This window comes from Erinaceus europaeus, chromosome 2 (genome assembly GCF_950295315.1).
Source record: "Erinaceus europaeus chromosome 2, mEriEur2.1, whole genome shotgun sequence".
In the NCBI taxonomy this organism is placed as follows: Eukaryota; Metazoa; Chordata; class Mammalia; order Eulipotyphla; family Erinaceidae; genus Erinaceus; species Erinaceus europaeus.
In genome coordinates, this window is record NC_080163.1 from 191,172,141 (window position 1) to 191,192,293 (window position 20,153).

Below are 20,153 nucleotides of genomic sequence, written 5' to 3' on the forward strand. Positions count from 1 at the left end.
AGTTTATTGTTGACAGTAAATAGTTATTGGTACATGTGTTAAATTTCTCAGTATTCTGCAAAGCACTCTAACCCCTGCATAGGTCCTTCTCCATCATGCCACTTATGATTTTTTTACCTTACACACGCATGACACATATGCAACCCCCCTCATGTACTCCTGTTTGCAGTAGCTCAAGAGTGGGGTGGGGTGGAAATGAACTGGAATTCCCCACTCTTTCTTTCTTTCTTTCTTTCTTTCTTTCTTTCTTTCTTTCTTTCTTTCTTTCTTTCTTCCTTCCTTCCTTCCTTCCTTCCTTCCTTCCTTCCTTCCTCCCTCCCTCCCTCCCTCCCTCCCTCTCTCTTTCTTTCTTTCTTTCTTCCTTTCTTGCTTTCTTTCTTTCTTGCTTTCTCTCTTTCTCCTTTATTTCTACTTATTTTTGTACTAGTGATTTGATATTGATTTACAGAATTATAAGATAATAGGGGTATAATTCCACATCATTCTCACCACCAGAGTTCTGTGTTCCCATTCCCTCTATTGGAAACTATAGTAGTTCTTCCAAGGTCACAGATAGGGGCTAAATTCTATATCTATTTATCAATATCTATCTATCTATCTATCTCCATATGTATATATATGTATGTATATTCCCCATTTTTATTTTTTATTAGTGATTTAATATTGATTTGTAAAATTATAAGTTAACAGGGGTATAATTCCACAGCGTTCCTACCCATGCAGTTCTGTGTCTCCATTTCCTTCATTGGAAACTGCAGTTCTTCCAAAATCACAGATATGTGTTGACTATTATTTCTATAACTACCTAATTATATTTATATATATTTGCCCATTTTTTCTGTAGTTCTGCCTTCTCTTCCTTTCTATATTACACTTACCACTTCCAAGTGTCTTTACTTTTTTCTTTCCTTCTCTCTTTGGGTTCTGATGGAATTGGAGTTTTTTTCTTCTATTTTTATAACAGTTCTAATGTCAGTTCCTTTCTAAGTCACCCCCACACCCATTAATACTTTTGGGTATCTTTCCATTTTTACTCTTCTCTCTCATAAGAGAAACAGTGCCTGGCTTCATCTGGTGTTTTCCAGATCCACTTTTCTTTAATTGATGGCACTAAATTAAGAGTCCTGGTAACAAAAGATTTAGGTCCTGGTGGAATGGGGGTACAGAGCCCTCTGATTTTCTTTCCCTCTCATTTATCCCTCTAGGAATATGGACCAAAATTATTTTTGGGCTTCAGAGGTGGGAGTTCTGGCTTCTTTAATTGCTTCTTCACTGGACTTGGATGTTGGCAGGTTGATCCATACTCTCAGCCTGTTTCTGCCTTTCCCTAGTGGGCTAGAGCTCTGGAAAGGTGAGGTTTGAGCAAGCATTTGTGAGGTCTTCTACACAAGGAAGTCAGGATGGAATCATAGTAGCATCTGGAACTTGGTAGCTAAAAGGCAGTAAGATAGATAGCAGGACAAAATGTTTAATAAACATGACCCATAACTAAGAACAGAGCAGATGAATCTTAGGGTGGAAGAAAACTAGGAAGTCTATTTTGGGTATATTCCTAGGAGTCGATGTCTTAGTAATATTTGCTTGTATTTGATAGCTAACACTGGGCTGGACTAGAAATATTGTCTGGGAAGATGGTATCAGGGTTGAGAATAGAACTAGGAATCAGGATTAGGGCAGAGAGTTGCTTGCAAACTTGAAAAAATATATAAATGCAGTTAACTATTTACTACATCAATCTAACATGACCCATATCTATTCATATTTAGCACTGGAGCCTGTAAAAACCTTTGAGTCCCTGTCAGGTTGAGATCACAATCCATCATCACAGCTGGGAACATTCTAGGCTGCACTCACTTCAGAACCAGTTTTCCTTGAGTGGCTGGATTACCAGCCTCTTTTTGGAGAGTGGGGCAGTCTGTACTATTGCTAGTTTATACTGAGGGTGTATCCAGAAGAAGCCAACAAAAGGGCTTATGATTATGTTCACAATGGATGGGACCAGTAATGATAGAAATAGAGATCTTTTAGAGGTCTAGGCCCATATTATCTATGGGGGAACTTAAGGATTCCCTGACTAGGGCCCCAGATGATGAGGTGGTAAGATATTGACCAAAAAGGCCATCATTAAAGTGAGCCAGTCTCTTGCCCTTTATCCAGCTTTTGTAGTCCCTTACTTACCTGATGAGGTTAGATTTTCTCCCAGTTGTTAAAGTGCTGAGTGTTGTTGGTTGTATCCAAACCAGTATTAGGTTTATGAGATCTGGCCTCAAGTTAGGGAGGAAGTAGATCTGGGATTTTAGTGAGATCTTAGTTAGCCTCAAATTTTTCTGCATTTGTTTGTTTGATGATTCTAATAAAGGTTGTCACAGAGACAATAATTGTCCTTTACTTGATATAGTTGTTTTTTTTTTTGCCTGTTTGTCTCTTGGCCAGTTGTATCCAGGATTTCTTCTAAAGAAAGACAATAATGGGTGACAATAATGCTAGTGCTCTGTCAGAAAAGATTAAAAGATGGAAGAATATTTCTTACTTCTTTTTGAATAGTTAACCGAGCAGATAGAGTGATTGAGAGAAGTGGAGTGTCTAGGCCTAAGTTATAAATATATTTAAATTTATGATGCCTTCTTTAGGCTATTCAACTAGAAAGCCAGGCTTCTTAGGTCTAAGTCTAATCACAGAGAGCTATTAAACACTCTTACTTTGAGGTATATAGTTGTCCTTGACTTATGGATACATGGACCCATGGACCCAGTACCCTAGGCCCTAACCTGTATCTCTAGTATCTGTAGCTTTGTTAAAAAATGTGCTATCTATAGGACTCAGTAGTTCCATGTGTTAGGATAGATTTTACCAGATTAAGGAGTTGGGAGGTTGACATCTTGGGCTTGATGTCTCTGGAGACAACAGTAACAAGTCAGTAGCAGCATAACATGGTATGGCAGCACTGGTAGTGTTGATTTAGTTGAGGTCAACAGAGGCAGTATAGGTAAGGCTTCAGAGAGATAACTGGGAGTTGGGCGGTAGTGCAGCGGGTTAAGTGCATGTGGTGCGAAGCTCAAGGACCGGCATAAGGATCCCGATTTGAGCCCCCAGCTCTCCACCTGCAGGGGTGTCGCTTCACGGGCAGTGAAGCAGGTCTGCAAGTGCCTTTCTCTCCTCCTGCCTTCCTCTCCTCTCTCCATTTCTCTCTGTCCTATCTAACAATGATGACATCAATAACAACAACAACTACAACAATAAAAACAACAACAAGGGTGACAAAAGGTAAATAAAAAAGAAATACAAGCAAAGCCCCAGAGGCTCTAGGGCCAGGAGAAGAACGGATTTTAAAAAGAATGGGAAAGGTTCCTTAGTGAGAAACATAGGAGGAGAGAGAAGAACCAGGCATCACCCTTGTACATGTGCTGCCGGGGATTGAACTCAGGACCTCATGCTTGAAAATACGATGCTTTATTCACTGCGCCACCTCCTGGACCACGGACCCACATTTTTTTTCTAGATTCTCATCCCATTGACTTTTCACTCCAGAGCAAAAGCCTAGGGGCTATATCAGGAGATGTCATTATAGAGATATCACCCTTTGAAACTTTTTTTTTAAAACTTTGTTCTTGCTATGCAGGGTTAAAAAAATGTCTTTATTTATTTGATAGAGAGCCAGAAATCAAGAGGGAAGAGGATAGAGATTGAGAGAGAGAGAGAGATAGACACCTGCAGCAAGCACTGCTTCACCACTTGTGGAGCTTTGCCCTTGCAGGTGGGGACCAGGGACTCAAGCCTGGGTCCTTGTGCATTGTGACTTGTGCACTCAACCAGGTGCGCTACCACCAGGCCTGCCCTTCGAAACTTTATAAAGATTGTGAAGGCCCAGGTGATTCCTTAGTAATGCTACTTCAGCCACTGCCTAAATAACAGGGATGCCAAGCCAGGTAAGAGACAGGAGATGGAGTCTTTCTCCCCTGCGCAGTGTGAAGGGAGGGCCTCTGCATCCTGGGAAAGTGCAGTTCTGACCTGAATGGTATGGGAGGGTGACTCAAACTCTGCATCTAGCAAACTGCCACGTGTTTTTATGTTTTTAATTTTGATGAAGTTCTTGCTAATTTTTATTTTATTGCTTGCTTTATTTTATAAAACTACTTATTTATTAGGCTAAAAGAGGCAGAAAGACCAGAGTACTGTTCAGCTCTGGCATATGATGGTACTAGGGATTGAGCTTGTGAACTCTGGGGCCTCAGGCATGCAAATTGGTGCTCTGACAGGCTGAGGTATCTCCCTAGCTGTAGAGCATGTTTTCAATGAAAGACTGATGGGTTCCTGTCCCGTGAGAGGGTAACCTGCTGTGGCCTGGCCTGGGATCTGGCAGTATCACAGTGAGACTCAGAGGTACCCAAACCCAGAAGCTTATTTCCCTTTGTGACATAGACACCTGGCTGGGCATGGGATCTCACAGTATTCTCAGGAAAGTTGAATTTTCTCCAAACAGGAAGGTCACAGGGAAGATTCTGGAATGAGAAAGGGACCTTTAAGTGAGTGATAACTAGGAAGGGACCACTTAATCTTAGGCATCACCAGCCTGGTCTCTGGTTCCAGAGACAGAGATCTAGGACCATGTGTTTAGAACTACAGTTTCTAAATATGAAGTAAGAGTTTTTTTAAAAAATTTTTTTATATTTATTTTCCCTTTTGTTGCCCTTGTTGTTTTTCATTGTTGTAGTAGTTATTATTGTTGATGTTATTGATGTTGTCATTGTTAGATAGGACAGAGAGAAATGGAGAGAGGAGGGGAAGACAAAGAGGAAGAGAGAAAGACACCTGCAGACCTGCTTCACTGCCTGTGAAGCGACACCCCTGCAGGTGGGGAGCTGGGGGCTCGAACCGGGATCCTTACGGTGGTCCTTGTGCTTTGCGCCACGTGCGCTTAACCCGCTGCACTACTGCCCGACTCCCAAAGTAAGAGCTTTTATCCTGTTCTTAGAAGAGAGAACAGATGGAATGGGAGGTTGTGTGTGTGTGGTGGCTTGACTCTCAGGTCCTCACGAATGACAGGTAGACCATGTGTGTACCCCAGGTTTGAGCCCAGTCCCAATCACATTGAAGGGAGCTTTGGTGCTGTGGTCTCTGTCTTCCTTTATAAAAAAGAACGGACCAGGCAGACCCTCTGTCCATATTTGTTGCTTTATCTGAGACTCAGAGCCTGTCCATACTCTTCCTCGACTGTCCCTGGCCTAGCAGGGGATTCTGTTGACTACTGTTGTCACCCCATGCCTTCTCCATGTGTGATGACAGAGGGAGTGGGGAGCTGCTGTGTCCAGGACCCTTCCAATCACATATTCCTCAGGACCCAGGAAGGAGCAAACTGTATACATAAGACCAATGGAGGGACTTAGAAGATCTGTATGAACTGAGGATGGAAACCACGTCTCTACCTTCTTACCCAGGGCCCATGTTCACTTCCTGTGTTTTGCCAATGTTTCCTGATGTTGACCCCTGGAGGTCTTGCGTAATCAGCAGCTGCCCCTGGGATGCTGAACAGGCGTCAAAGGACTGAGTTGGCCCAGATGTTTGAGAGCTGTGGGTTCTGACCTCTGCTAGGAGGGGAAGGCCACTGTCAGACCCTCAAGCTCTTTGAGTTGGGAACAAATACAGGTTCTGGGTTCCTCTGTTACATTCTGATTTTCCTCATTCTTTGAATCCTTGGGTTGGTGTGATGCCTTCAGGGGAGCATGGTAAGCTTTTCCCAAAGGTCAGAGACCCTGGGGATATTTTTTGATGTCAGTGTAGAGTTGCCATTTCCACTGGTGGTAACTCTACCTGGGATTGATGGTTTAGTTTGTGTAGGTCAGGTCTCTGTGAGAAGAAGGGCCCGGACTGCTGTTTGTATTCTCTTTAAACATGAGAAGTCTACTTATAATGTAGAGATAGAAAGGAGTCTTTTTCGGAGAATGAATGAGGATCTGAGCCCTCACTTTTAGGAGGCTATGTCCTCTCTCCTGACTCTGTTATGGGTAAGGCTTGTCTTTGGCACCACTGTGTGTACCTGCTGACCCCTTATTTTATTTTATTTTATTTTATTTTATTTTATTTTATTTTATTTTATTTTTTGGCTCCAGGGTTATCTCTGGGGCTTGGTCCCAATACTATGAATCCACTGCTTCTGGTAGCCATTTTTCATTTTTTTCATTGGCTAGGACAGAAAGAAATTGAGAGGGGAGAGGGAGAGAGATAGGGAGAGAGATAGAGAGTCATCTGCATTTGCTTCACTGTTTGTAAAGTGACCACCCTGCAGGTGGGGAGCCAGGGGTTCAAACCAGGATCCTTGCACTTCGAACTATGTGCACTTAACTGGGGGTGCCACTGCCCCAGCCCCAAGGCCTTTAAAAAATCTTATTTATTTATTTATTATTGGATAGAGACAAAGAAATTGAGATGGGTTGGGGAGATAGAGAGGGAAAGAAACAGAAAAACACTTGCAGCCCTACTTCACCACTCATGAAGCTTTCCCCCTGTAGGTGGGGGACCAGGGACTTGAACCTGAGTCCTTGTGCACTGTAATGTGTGTGCTTTACCATGTGCGCCATGACCTGGCCCCACCAACTGGTCTTTTAGCATGCCGAGGCCCAAATCCCTATGTCACAAGGTCACTTGCTCTCTCACGCAGGTGTCGTGCATGGGTGACATGCTTCATTTGTCCGTTTTCCCTTGTTCATTTGAAACTGTTCATCAAGCACACAAGGATGTCTGGGTATCTGGCCTGATTCTGGCCTCATCCTCCCAGTGTCATATGAGTTTCTGTTGAGAGTCCCCATGGTCACCAGAAGGACCTGCCCCATGTAACCCATCACCAGGTTACTTGTGGAGGAGCTACACTCTGACTTTACCTCATGCTATAATTTTCATATTGAGTACCCTGTCAATTCTTTCTCTGCTATCGTGGCATTACAGGGACCTCAGATGGCTCTCTTGGCACAAGGTTTTGGGGGTGGTACAACAAGACGTGCTCTTACCTTGCACAGATCCCTGTTTCCCCTAAAATACCCATTACTGTGATAGAAAAGAATCTGAAATATGTCTATGAAGGATGATGATGAACAGAGCATTTCTTCATCTGGGATGACAGTTAATTGTGACAGATACCATCAGTGGATCTTTAAGGAGAGAAGAGTCTATTCTGGGCATAGAGAGCCTTGAGGGGCCAGGTGGTGGTGTACCTGGTTGAGTGTACATGATACAGTGTGCTCGGACCCGACTTTGAGCCCCCAGTCCTCACCTGCAGGGGGGAAAGCAGTGGTGTGCTGCAGGTGTCTTTCTGTCTCTCTCTTCTGCCACCCCATCCCCCCTCGATTTATGGTTGTCTCTACCCAATAAACAAATAAAGATAATAAAAAAAAATTTAAAAACGAGAGCCTTGCTGTATGTCACAGAGGTGAGGGACCTGGATTTATATTGTGGACATACAGTGGCCCTGTGTCAGCTCCACTGGGCTGAGTCAGGCGTCTTGTCTCCCAGCACAAACATTCTGACCATTTCCAGGCCTGAGGTCTTACTGTGGGTCCAGGGCTTTAAGAATCAACTCTCAGGGGAGTTGGGTGGTAGTGCAGCAGGTTAAGTGCAGGTGGCACAAAGCATGGGGACTGGCATAAGGATCCCGGTTTGAGCCCCCCAGCTCCCCACCTGCAGGGGAGTCACTTCACAAGTGGTGAAGCAGGTCTGCAGGTGTCTATCTTTCTCCCCCCCCATCTTCCCCTCTTCTCAAATTCTCTTTCCTATCCAACAACAACGACATCAACAACAATAATAACTACAACAATAAAACAAGGGCAACAAAAGGGAATAAATAAATAAATATTTAAAAAATGCCTCCAGGAGCAGTGGATTTGCGGTGCAGGCAATGAACCCCAGCAATAACCCTGGAGGGAAAAAAAAGAATCAACCTTCTGCTGATGGATGATGGAGTCTGAGGTATCTGGGGCCAGCACATACATAAAATTGGGGGCTCCAGACTCAGTCTTTTGAGAGTTGTTTCCTGATGGTACTCCTCAGACATTTGGCCAAAGAATCAATTTTTCCAGACTTCATAGAGGGACCTGGGTAGGTCCAGACAGGAGGGGCACACACAAAGAGAGGTCTTCTCAGAGGTGAAAGAGGCTAGACTGTCCATGGGGTTCCACTGGGACAATAATTTATTTATTTATTTATTCATTTATTTTTATTGGAGCACAGATCATTTCTGGCTGATGATAGTATGGGTACTGAACCTACTGACACTTTGTAGTCTCAGGCTGGAGAGTCGTTTTGCATAACATTATGTTATCTACCCCACCCTGACAGTCACTTTAGGACATTCCTGTGGGAGGGAGAAGCTGAAGGGTCAAGAGGAACACAAGGCTGCTTCCTCTGTAGTCACTGTCCCTACAAACCTGCATGCTGAGGGGGCAGCTTTCTCTGAGCTCCCTGTGCCCTCTGTGAGCTCCTCTGACCCGCACATCAGGCACTTGCCTGTCTCTAGACTTTTCTTTCCTGGTTCCTCACCCTACCAGCACTCCCCACAGCTGTATGTCAGCATCACATCTGCTCAGCTCACACAGTCTTTCTGAGAACACACCACAGAGATGCGAGTAGTCACCTGGTCCTGTGTAGGGTCCTGAGGACAAGTTAAACATGATCCAGGAGAGGACTGTGAGCTCATCCCCAGTCAGCTTCCAGGGTGGGGGACATGGAAGCCTCCTCTCTGGATATCCTCTTGTTTCCTTGATGTAGCCCCTTAGCTGCACTGTGGGAAGGGCTACCCTGTGTCACTTGGGTGACACATAGACTCCCTGGGGACAGTGTGAAGAGAGACGGGGAGCTCACCAGGATGGTTGCATGGTGGGAGCGGGTGTGAGCAGCGGAGTAGAGAGTTTCAACACCACAGACCATCCAGGTTGCCGACAGTCCTGCTGGATTGGGTATTGTATTCTAGATGAGTGTGTTCCCTAGAGTTGTTCTTTTCCTCCATGACAGTTACCCATGTAGAGTCAGACAGAGCGATATGACTGCTATTTCCAAATGGATGTTCACAGGGGAGAAATTTCATGAGAAAGACCCTTCTCTTTGGAGGCATCATGGTAGAAATGATGGTCAACTCAATGTGATCTACCATGAGACCCCAAATCAGGGGGTTACTAATGTCTGGAGTTGTGTAAAAGCCCTTGCCTAGAGCCAGTGGTTGGGATGATGCATGCAGGGACTGGGATAGTCGAGCTGAGGGTAGAATAGCTCAGAGCTACAGAGTTTGTTCGGGAGCAATTTAGTTTGGCTTCCCCATGAGATGTGTTAGAGTGACTTGACTGGGGTGTGGGGAGAGGTCTTGCCTGCCCTGTATATGCTCCTGTATCTTGGGTATCAGTGAGCAGATCCTGCAATTTTGGAGGACTCATGTAAGGCCTTCAGGAGGATGGCTCCCAGCTAGAATGAGGTGGGATGAGGTCTATAGATGTGGGAGGAACCTCTCAATTCTGTCCCTAAAATTTTTTCTTCCCCTCATGCCGGGGTCTTGGCTTGGACCTGGATTCTTCAAAACTTTATATTCTCAGTTCTGAACCAGTTGGATTTGGGTAGGTCACATTTTACACAGTGCATGTCATCTTGGTGTTGTGTCCCATCATTGACACCTGTTTTCCTCTGTGGGACTCAATGTCCCCACCACTCTCAGAGGGTGGTATGTCCATTTGTTCTTACAAAAGAATGACACTGTTACTCACTCACGTTCTTGTTTGCATTTACTTTTAAAATTTTCATTAGCAGTGACCTACAAAATTGTAAGCTTTTAGGGGTATGTTTTCATACCTATAAAAGTGTGTATTGTATGTAAGTCACCACAGCTACCACCAGAGTCCTGTGACTCTCCATTCCTTTGCTAACCATTGAGATTATCACCATAACTAAGAGACAGGAAAGACATTTAAGTTTTTGAAATTTTGTTTGCCTCAGTGATTTATATTCCACAGATGAGCAAAACCATCCAGTGGTTGTCTTTCACCTCTTTTTTAATTTACTCAACATATTCATGCCATTTTGTCAGAATGCTCCAATGTTACCTTTAAATTTTTGTGTACTTAGTGACTCGGGGATGTCTTCTTATGACTCTCTTTCATTTCATTTATTATACTTGTCATTATTAATATTCTAACTATAACTAGCATATGAAAAGCTCTCTCTACAAAGCTTCAGAATACATAGGAGCGGAGGAGTATTACTCTTTTACATTCAGCTTTAGGTGGTTACTTCTTCTGGATCTGGCTGGGTTGGAGATCTTACACTGATAATGCCCATCATCCTCTCTCCGGACGGGTTGTATGATGAGGGTGCTGTTGTCAAAGGACAGCGTCATCCTCTCTTTGAAGTGCAGCCTTTTCCCATTGAAGAACCACTGGATAGAGATGCCACTGTCCTTTGTGACACAGGTCAGAACCACCGTGTCATTTTCTGTGACATTGGTTTTGCTGGCTTGAATGGAGGGCTTTGCCACTGGTGCTGTGGAGACACAGAGGGTGGAGTGAGTGAGACTTAGCCTGTGGCCTGTGGCCATGCTGCCCTTTCAGCTATCCCTGTCCCTCACAGGACCTCAGTGTGCCTGTCAAAGTCACCCAGACATTGGCCTTGACCTCTCCAGGAGGTGACGGATGAATACAAAGGAGAGGACAAACTATCTGAGAAATTTAGGAATATAATTCCAGTCATAGTTATATGAATACAACACTAGGGAACACATTACTTTAAGGGCAATGTACTGAAATCTGCCAAAACATAACTGGTTTCTAATGTAAAAAATATTACATAACACCTATGTTCTTTCCTAGTCAGCGTTAATATTATGAAGGTTATCATAATACTAATGAAATCCTCAGTCGTTTCAATCCTGTGATTTTAGTGAAATATTTTTCTGAGTGAAATTACCAGCATTTCACAGCGAATTTGTTCCACCAAATTTTTCAAAACTACTTCATAGAAGAATAAATTGGAAGGGGCCAGGTGGTGTCGCATCTGGTGAAGTGCACATATCACCATGCGTTCAAGCCCCCACTACCCACCTGAAGGGAGGATGCTTCATGAATAGTAAAGGAGGTCTGCAGGTGTCTGTCTATCTCTCTCCCTCCTCTTCTCTCAGTACACACACACACACACACACACACACTCACACGAATATAGCTGGGCTGGTGGTGGTGCTCCCAGTTAAGCACACATTGTACGAAGTGCAAGTACCCACACAAGGATCTGGGTAGGAGCACCCAGCTCCCCACCTGCAGGGGAGTTGCTTCACAAGAGGTGAAGCAGGTCTGCAGGTGTGTCTCTCTCTCCATCTCTATCTCACCCTCCTCTCTCAGCCTCTCTGTCTTATTCATTAAAATGGAAAAAATGGCCTCCGAGATCAGTGGATTCATAGTGCTGGAACCAAGCCACAGCAATAGTCATGGAAGCAGAAAAAAGTAATTTGAGTAATGAGGTTCGTTATAACGACAGACAGACACATAGACCATTGCAATAGATAGTAACCTGGATCAACCTTGACAGTTATGTTCAAATGATTATTGACTGGTGTGCTAAGAGCATTGAATGAAGAAAAACGTATTAATCAAACGATAAATTGAGAAAACTGCATACCTATGTGCAGTATTCCACTGTCTGAACCATAAAATGGACATAAGGTGTTTATAAAGAAAGGACAGGATTAGAAGAAATTATAGGGAAAAGAATGTTGTGAACTTGGCTTTTCCATACAAAACATTACTGCATCAGTTAGTGTGTTGTATCATTCAGGTGTTGTATCATTCAGGAAGAGGTGTTGTATCATTCAGGATCAATGACAACAAAAGAAAAGTAGAGGGGTTGGATTCTATCCAGATATTTATATTTTCATCTGTTCATTAAAGGACATGTACGTATCATGACAAACCAAAAACATTAGAAAATCTTTGCAGATGGTGTCTGGCAAGAGAGTTATATTCAAATCTTATTATGAAACTCTGCAAGTGAGCAGGAATCAAAGGCATCTTCACAATAGGGACCATTTTTCCTTCTCCATTTCAAAAGACCTTCTCACAAGTGGGCTGTTGTGAGGCTTAGAGAAGTCCTTTTGCATTTTGGAGGCTTACCCTACATGGACCAGGAGACGTTAGAAATCAAGGGAAGGGAGAGTCAGCAGAGGCATAATAGAAGGGAGAGTTAAGGGATTGATTCAGGATTGCTTGTGTCTGGGCTCACAAGCTGAGTAAGAACTCTTCCAGAGTTTTTCAGAAAACCCAGAGCCTTGTTCTAGAACCTGGTCCTGATGGTCCAGGGAGTGTCTTACCAAGGACTGTGATAATCCTGTTTGCGGTTCTATTGAGGCCAGTGGCAGAGTTGTGGACGTGGCAGGTGTAGGATCCACTGTCAGTCACAGCGAGGTGGGGGATGAAGAGCTCCTGTGTGGATTGCAGGGGCCTCCCATTGATCAGCCATGAGTACTGTGCTGGGGGGTCAGAGTCTGCGTGGCAGGAGAGGTTGAGCGCTGCCCCTGAATGGAAGTGGGAGTCTGAGGGGGAAATGGTGGGGATTCCTGGGCCATCTGGAAAAATGAAATAGTCACCAATGAAGTCATCAGAGGAAAGGGAAAGTCTTGGCTTGTGCAAGGATCATCTAAGATGAGTCTCATGCTTTGTTTTTTAAATATTAATTTATGAGACAGAGAGAGAGAGAGAGGGATAGAGAATCAGAGTAATTTTGATTATTTGTCTAAATGACAGGTGGATCTTAGCCACCTGAGAGACAGGAAACAGCTGTGACTAGCCCTCCTAGGACTCTGCACCATCTTCAGTCTCTATGTGATTATGAATTATTGATTTACATATCAGTCACTGTCCTCTCCTTCACCACAGATAATTTGTGACTTTTATACAGTGTCCTGTGCTGTGTGTAGGTTTACAGATAAGAGTGAAAGTGCGCAGGGGCCATGCTAAACACTGTATCGTTTCAATTTTAGTATATGTGCTGCCGAAGTGAGTACAGTCAGCAATATTTATACAATATTTATACACCTTTCCCATATTTGGGAGCTACTGACTTCCCCGATCCAACTTTCTGGTCCCTTTTCCAGCCTTGACATCATCTCCCCAGACAATAACTTGGATCCACCTGCTTATCAGATTCCAGGCTCAGGGAAAAAAAAAAAAAACAAGAAAAAAAGAAAAAAAACCTAGTATAGCCACAGGCCCTTTGGAATATAACTAAAATATACCTATATAACTAAAATAAAGCTATCTATAAAATGGAGACCCCCACCCCAACTCTTCATCTGCACTATTCCAGCCTTTAGGACCATGATTGGTCAACAATTTGTTTGGCTTTGTAAGTTCACTCTCTTTTCAGCCACTGGGTGCCAGGTACCATGATGCCAACCAGACTTTTCTGGACAGACAACCCCACCAATGTGTCCTGGAGCTCTGATTCCTCAGAATTCCACCACATTAAGGAAAGAGAGAGGCAGGCTGGGAGTATGGATCGACCTGTCAATGCCCATGTTCAGTGGGGAAGCAATTATAGAAGCCAGACCTTCCACCTTCTGCATCCCACAATGACCTTGGTCCATACTCCCAGAGGGTTAAAGAATAGGAAAGCTATCAGGGGAGAAGATGGGATACGGAGTTCTGGTGGTGGGAATTATCTGAGGTTGTACCCCTCTTATCCTATGGTTTTGTCAGTGTTTCCTTTTTATAAATAAAATAAAAAAAAGAGTGAAAGCACAGGGCTGGGAGGGTGACACAGAAGGCTGAGTTCACCTGTTCCCATGCACAAGGACCCAGGTTCGAGTTCTCAGTTCTCACCTGCAGGGAGGAAGCTTCACAAGTGGTGGACCAGGGCTGCAGTGTCTCTGTGTCTCTCTTCCTCTCTATCTCCCCACTACCTCTCAATTTCTGGCTGTGTCTATCCATTCCATAAAGATACATCTTTTAATATGTGAAAGTGCAGAGTCCTTTCCATTTTCTTCAAACATTTAATAACCACTATCAAGAAATAAGTAATGGGGTCAGGTAGTGGTGCACGTAGTTGAGTGTGCACATTGCTATGCACAAGGACCCAGATTGGAGATGCCATTCTCCACCTTCAGAAAACAGAAGGGGTGTAGGGAAGGTGCAGGTGTGTCACTCCTGGGTATATGAAGTAAATTCTCCAGACAGAGCTCAGAGAGGTATACTCACAGTGTACTCGCAGCTCTGTAGTTACTTCTTCTATTTGAAAGTATTTCTTTATGGCATGGATTGTGTAGTTTCCTGTATCCCTCCGGGTGACATTCTGGATCAGCATGGATCCATTGTGAAAGGCAAACTCTCGTCCACTGTATGCAATGCCTGGGTAGCTTTTCCTGCGGAATCCTGCATAAGTTATTATTATATGTGATTTTTCCCCAAACAACCAAAGATGGGTAGAAACACTACGAGGCCAGTTGTGGACAAGTAGAAGGACATCTGTTCCTTCAATAGGATTGGGGGGTTTTACTTCCACAGTGATTTTCGCAGTGGTCGCCGATATCCAGATGCTTAAGAGTGAGACTAGGATGGAAACAGAGAAGTTGTTCAATATTGGGTTTTGGGTATGGGATGGAAAGATACAACACTGCAAGAAAACAAAGAAAGGGTTTAAGAATGTATCCTAAACTTAGTGAGTATATATTAGAATATGTGTGTGTTGGACTGCATGTTCAAACTAAGCAGCATGACTATTGTTACAACCTACACTGTAAATTTGTTCTTTCTGTTGCTTCCAATCATCTTCCTCTAGAGACCTCCCTGTTCACTTCCTCACTGCCGTCGATCCCTGCTCACACTCAGGCATCCTGAGAGCTGCCTTTCCTGCCACCTGCTCTAATGACCCTCTGTCTCCATGGGAGGACCTTTCCCATTCTCTTCCCTTCATGACACTTGTCACCACCTGATTTCATATTTGAAATCCTTTTTCTTAAATTAAAAAAAATCTTTATTTATTTGATAGAGATAGCCAAAAATTGAGAGGAAGGAGGAGATAGATAGAAAGAGATGGAGAGACACCTGCAACCCTGCTTCACCACTTGTGAAGCTTTTCTCCTGTAGGTGGGAGCTGGGGCCTTGAGGTCCTTGCTCACTGTAACATGTGTGCTCAACCAGGTGCACCACCACCCGGCCCCTTGAAATTCTTCATTGTCTGGTTTTCCTCATATAACATAAGCTCCAAAAGGTCAAGATGTTGAATCTTACTGTCCCTAGTGATAACAGGCTGCAAATATCCTCCGATAGATGATGTTCCTAGTACTAATGACAATTTTAGTTCCCATCTTTGAAAGTGTTCTCCTTTTAATTTGAACCAATTGTTGTTAACATCTATTTCTAAACATAGTTGCTTTGATATGCATGACTTGCAAATGGACAGTAGCTCTATTATTCTGTTATTTATTTCCATATTACTGAGAGGTTCCTGTCTAGACTCCTGTCCTACCTCACCCCATTCTTCTATTTCTCCTAAGCTACAATGAGCACCCTGTGTTCTCCCTTGCTGCTTCCTTTTCTCAGAGACCCTATCCCACCTTGTCATTATTTCCATTCTCCCTCCATCCAGTATGTCCCCTCTCACCTGTCAACAGGAGCCTCCACCAGGAGACATGGCCCCTTTGTGTAGTTGAGGAAGAGGGCTCCATCAAGTCTGTTGTTTGTCTGTCTTCCCTCTGATAGAGGACTCCAGAAAGTCTGTCAAGCACAGCTGCTCCTCAGGTCTTAACTCTGGGGTGCTTCCACTCTCTGTGCTTTGTCTTCATCTTGGGCAGGAGGTCTTTTCAGGGTCATGTGGTCAGGGGGCAGGCTGTCTGCTAGGACCTTCCCTCTCCACACCTCTAACTACTTTCCATTGTTTCTTTTTGTCTAAGTAGGTATCTGGATAAGTCTGAGTTCTATGCCTTGTTCATCTATAGGTTTATGAACACACATACACACACACACACACACACACACACACACACGTGCGCGCGCGCACACACACACACACACACACACACACACACACGTGCTCACATGCTGCTTTTGCAAAAACACAAACTTAGGGTGACAGTGAACTGAGGACTTGCTATATTTGGTTTCTTGATTCTCTCATCCCCGACTTTTCCCTTCATGTAGGCACCTAGGGTTGCATCAAGATGTCTTGTTATAAAGATATGTCCCTACTGTTCTGTATCCCTGTGGGTCTTTGTAAAGAAATTTTTTGGCGTCGGGTGGTGGTGCAGTGGGTGAAGCTCACATGGCGCAAAGCACAAGGACAGGTGCAAGGATCCCGGTTTGAGCCCCTGGCACCCCACCTGCAGGGGGTCGCCTCACAATTGGTGAAGCAGGTCTGCAGTTGTCTGTCTTTCTGCTTCCTCTCCTCTCTCGACTTCTCTCTGTCCTATCCAACAACAACATCAATGGCAACAGTAACAACAGAGGGCAACAAAATGGGAAAAATGGCCTCTAGGAGCAGTGCATTCATAGTGCACGTACCGAGCCCCAGCAATAACTCTGGAGGCAAAAAAATATTTTTTTAAATGTCCTTGTGACATCTTTAAAATTGTGCTGCAGGGTCAGGGCTGTGGTACACCCAGTTGTTTGTATATATTGCCATATGCAGGTACTTAGGTTTGAGCTCCTGCTCCCTAACTGCAGGGTAAAAGTAAGTCTACAGATCAATAGTGGTAGAGAATGTTCCATCCGCTGAAGGGACGATGGACAACATACTCTATGATTCACCTGAGGAAGATGGTTTGCTATTGGGGCAGCTTGGAGCATTCCTACTCATGACCACAGAATGTGAGCTCAGATCTACAGGGATGCAGAGGTCACATAGGCTCCTAAACTGAATATGGGCCCCAGATCATATCAGATCAATGGGGTTTACAGTCAACAATATTTATGCCCCTTTCCTATATTAGGGAGCTACTCTCTTCCCTGATTTAGTTTTCTTGTCCTTTTTCCAGCCATGACATCATCTCCTCAGGCAATAACTTGGATCCACCTGCATATCAGATTTCAGGCTCAGGGGAAAAAAAAAACTAGTATAGCCACATGCCCTTTGGAACATAACTAAAATATACCTACTAGCTATCTATAAAACGGAGACCCCCACCCCAACTCTTCATCTGCACTATTCCAGCCATTAGGTTCATGATTGGTCAACAATTTGTTTGGATTTGTATGTTCTCTCTCTTTTTAGCCATAGGTTCCAGATGCTAGCATGATGCCAACCAGACCAAGATTTACTTTCCTTGATCTTTTGTATGGTTTTCTTATTCTCAATGTTATTTATTTCTGCCCTAACTTTGGTGATTTCTGTCCTTCTAGTTGCTTTAGGGTTCCTTTGTTCTTCTTCTTCTAGGTCTTTAAGTTGTGCAATCAGGCTGTTTATTTGTGCTTTTTCTTGTTTCCTAATGTGTGCTTGTATAGCTATGAACTTCCCTTTCAGTACTGCCTTAGCTGTGTCAAAAATATTTTCATAGCTTGTGTCTTCGTTTTCATTGAAATCTTGAAACATTTTGATTTCTTCCTTGATTTCCTCTTTGACCCAGAGGTTGTTAAGGAGTGTACTGTTGAGCTTCCATATTTTGGGACTATTACTAATCTTTTGTTGATTGTTAAGCGTTAGTTTAATTCCACTGTGGTCTGAGAAGATGCTTGGGATGATTTCAATGCTCTTGAATTTGCTGATGCTGTCTTTGTGGCCTAATATATGGTCTATCCTTGAGAATGACCCATGTGGATTTGAGTAAAATGTGTATTCCAATTTCTTTGGATGAATGACTCTGAAAATGTCCAATAGTTCTAGTTTATCTATCTCTTCATTTAGCTCCCATATGTCTTTATTGATTTTCTGCCTGGATGATCTGTCAAGTTGAGAGAGTGGGGTGTTGAAGTCCCCTACTATGACTGTGTTGCTGCTGTTAATATATTGCTGTAGCTCTTTCAGTAGACGTTTGATGTATTTAGATGGCTTCTCATTGGGTGCATAGATGTTAATAATTGTTAAGTCCTCTTGATTGACTGATCCTCTGAGCATTAAGTAGTGTCCATTCCTATCTTTTTTATCTTATCTATTTTAAAGTCTATCGTGTCAGATATGAGAATAGCTGTTCCTGCCCTTTTTTGTGGGCCATTGGCTTGTATGATAGTTTTCCATCCTTTCACTTTAAGTCTGTGTTTGTCTTGTTGAGTTAGGTGGTTTTCCTGTAGACAACATATGGTTGGTTTGTATTTTCTGATCCATCTTCCTACTCTGTGTCTTTTCATAGGTGAATTCAGGCCAGTTCTCTTATTTTCGATGTTGTTTATTTATGCTCTAATTTTAGTGATTTCTGTCCTTCTGGTTGCTTTAGGGTTCCTTTGTTCCTCTTCCTCTCAGTCCTTAAGGTGTGCAGGAAGGTCGTTTATTTGAAATTTTTCTTGTTGTTTAATATGTGATTGTATGGCTATGAGTTTCCCTCTGAATACTGCTTTAGCTGTGTGTCCCAAATATTTTGGTAGCTTGTGTCTTCATTTTCATTTGTTTCCAGGAACATTTGAATTTCTTGCTTTAGTGTCACTCTGACCCAGTGGTTCTTAAGCAGTATATTGTTTAGTTTCCAAATTCTGTGTCTTTTCATAATTTTCTGTTTGTTGTTAAATGTTAGCTTTACTACACTGTGGTCTGAGAAGATACTTGGGATGATTTCAATGCTCTTGAATTTGTTGATGCTGTCTTTGTGGCCTAACATGTGGTCTGTCCTTGAATATGTGTTGTGTGGATTTGAAAAGAATGTTTATTCCAGTTTTTTTGGGGGGCAGAACTCTGAAAATGTCCAAGGGGTCTAATCTGTCTATCTCTTCATTTAATTCTATTGTTTCTTTGTCAATTCTCTGCTTTGTTGATCTGTCTAGGTGTGAGAGTGGGGTGTTAAAGTCTCCCACTATTATTGTATTACTATTGATGTATTTTTGAAGTTCTTGAGTAGGTGCTTGATGTATCTAGATGGTACCTCACTGGGTGCATATATGTTAATAATTGTTAAGTCTTCTTGGCTGATAGATCCTCTAATCATTATGTAATGACCTTGCCTATCTTTTATAACTTTATTTAATTTAAAATCTATTATGTCAGAGATGAGGATGGCTGTTCCTGCCTTTTTTTTGTGGTCCATTAGCCTGTCTGATAGATTTCCATCCTTTCACTTTAAGTCTGTGTTTATATTGTTGGATCAAGTGGGATTCTTGCAAGCAGCATATGGTTGGGTTATATTTTCTGATCCATCCTCCCACTCTGTGCCTTTTGATGGGTGAGTTTAAGCCATTGACATTTACTGATATTATGCATTTAATGTATTTTAGTGCCATTATTCAACAATTTTTTATTTTCTCTGTTATATTGCAAGTATTATAGTGATGGTCTTGTTTATAAGAGGTCTTTTAGAACCTCTTTCAGGGCAGGCTTGGTGATGGTTGCCTCCTTTAACTGTTGTCTAAGAAGGTTTTGATCCCTCCATCTAGTTTGAATGAAAGTCTAGCAGGATATATCATCCTTGGTTGAAACCCTTTTTCATTCAGGGCTTGATAGATATCTTGCCATTCTCTTCTGGCTTTTAGAGTTTGAGTGGAGAAGCCTGCTGATAGTCTTATGGGTTTTCCCCTGTATGTGACTTTTTGTTTCTCTCTTGCAGCCTTTAGGATCCTTTCTTTATGTTTACTTCTTTTCATTGTAACTATGATGTGTCTTGGTGTCTTTAGGTCTAGATTGATTCTGTTTGGGACTCTCAAATCTTAATGTCCTTTCTGTTGTTCAGGTCTGGGAATTTTTCTTCTATAATTTCCTCTAGAATGTTTCCTTCCCCTTCCTCTCTTCCTTCCTCGGGCAGGCCAATTATATGAATGTTACTCCTTTGAGATCATCCCATATGTTTCTGCTGTTGTTTTCAGTGTCTCTCAATCTCTTTTTGAGCTCTTTTACCTCTTTCTTAGTTTTCTCTGGCTTCTCCTCTGTCTGGCTAATTCTGTTTTCTGCTTCTGTTAGTCTCCTTTCCCTTCCCTTAGCTTCTTTCTTCAGTTTAGTTATTTCAGCTTTCAGTTGCCTCAATGTAGTTAGTATTTTCCTTGAGGATTTCATCTGTTGTTTTCCTAATA

General features: G+C 42.9%; 1 protein-coding gene across 1 annotated transcript in view; it reads right to left on the reverse strand.

The window, feature by feature from the left end:
• LOC103122347 (uncharacterized) overlaps positions 1-20,153 on the reverse strand; it is a 127,881-nt gene that overhangs the window by 89,671 nt on the left and 18,057 nt on the right. Inside the window, 6 exon segments of the mRNA XM_060186420.1 lie at positions 5,432-5,585; positions 8,911-9,237; positions 10,261-10,509; positions 12,326-12,580; positions 14,211-14,561; positions 16,075-16,175. Of these exon segments, the coding sequence (XP_060042403.1) occupies positions 5,432-5,585; positions 8,911-9,237; positions 10,261-10,509; positions 12,326-12,580; positions 14,211-14,561; positions 16,075-16,175 (1,437 nt within the window).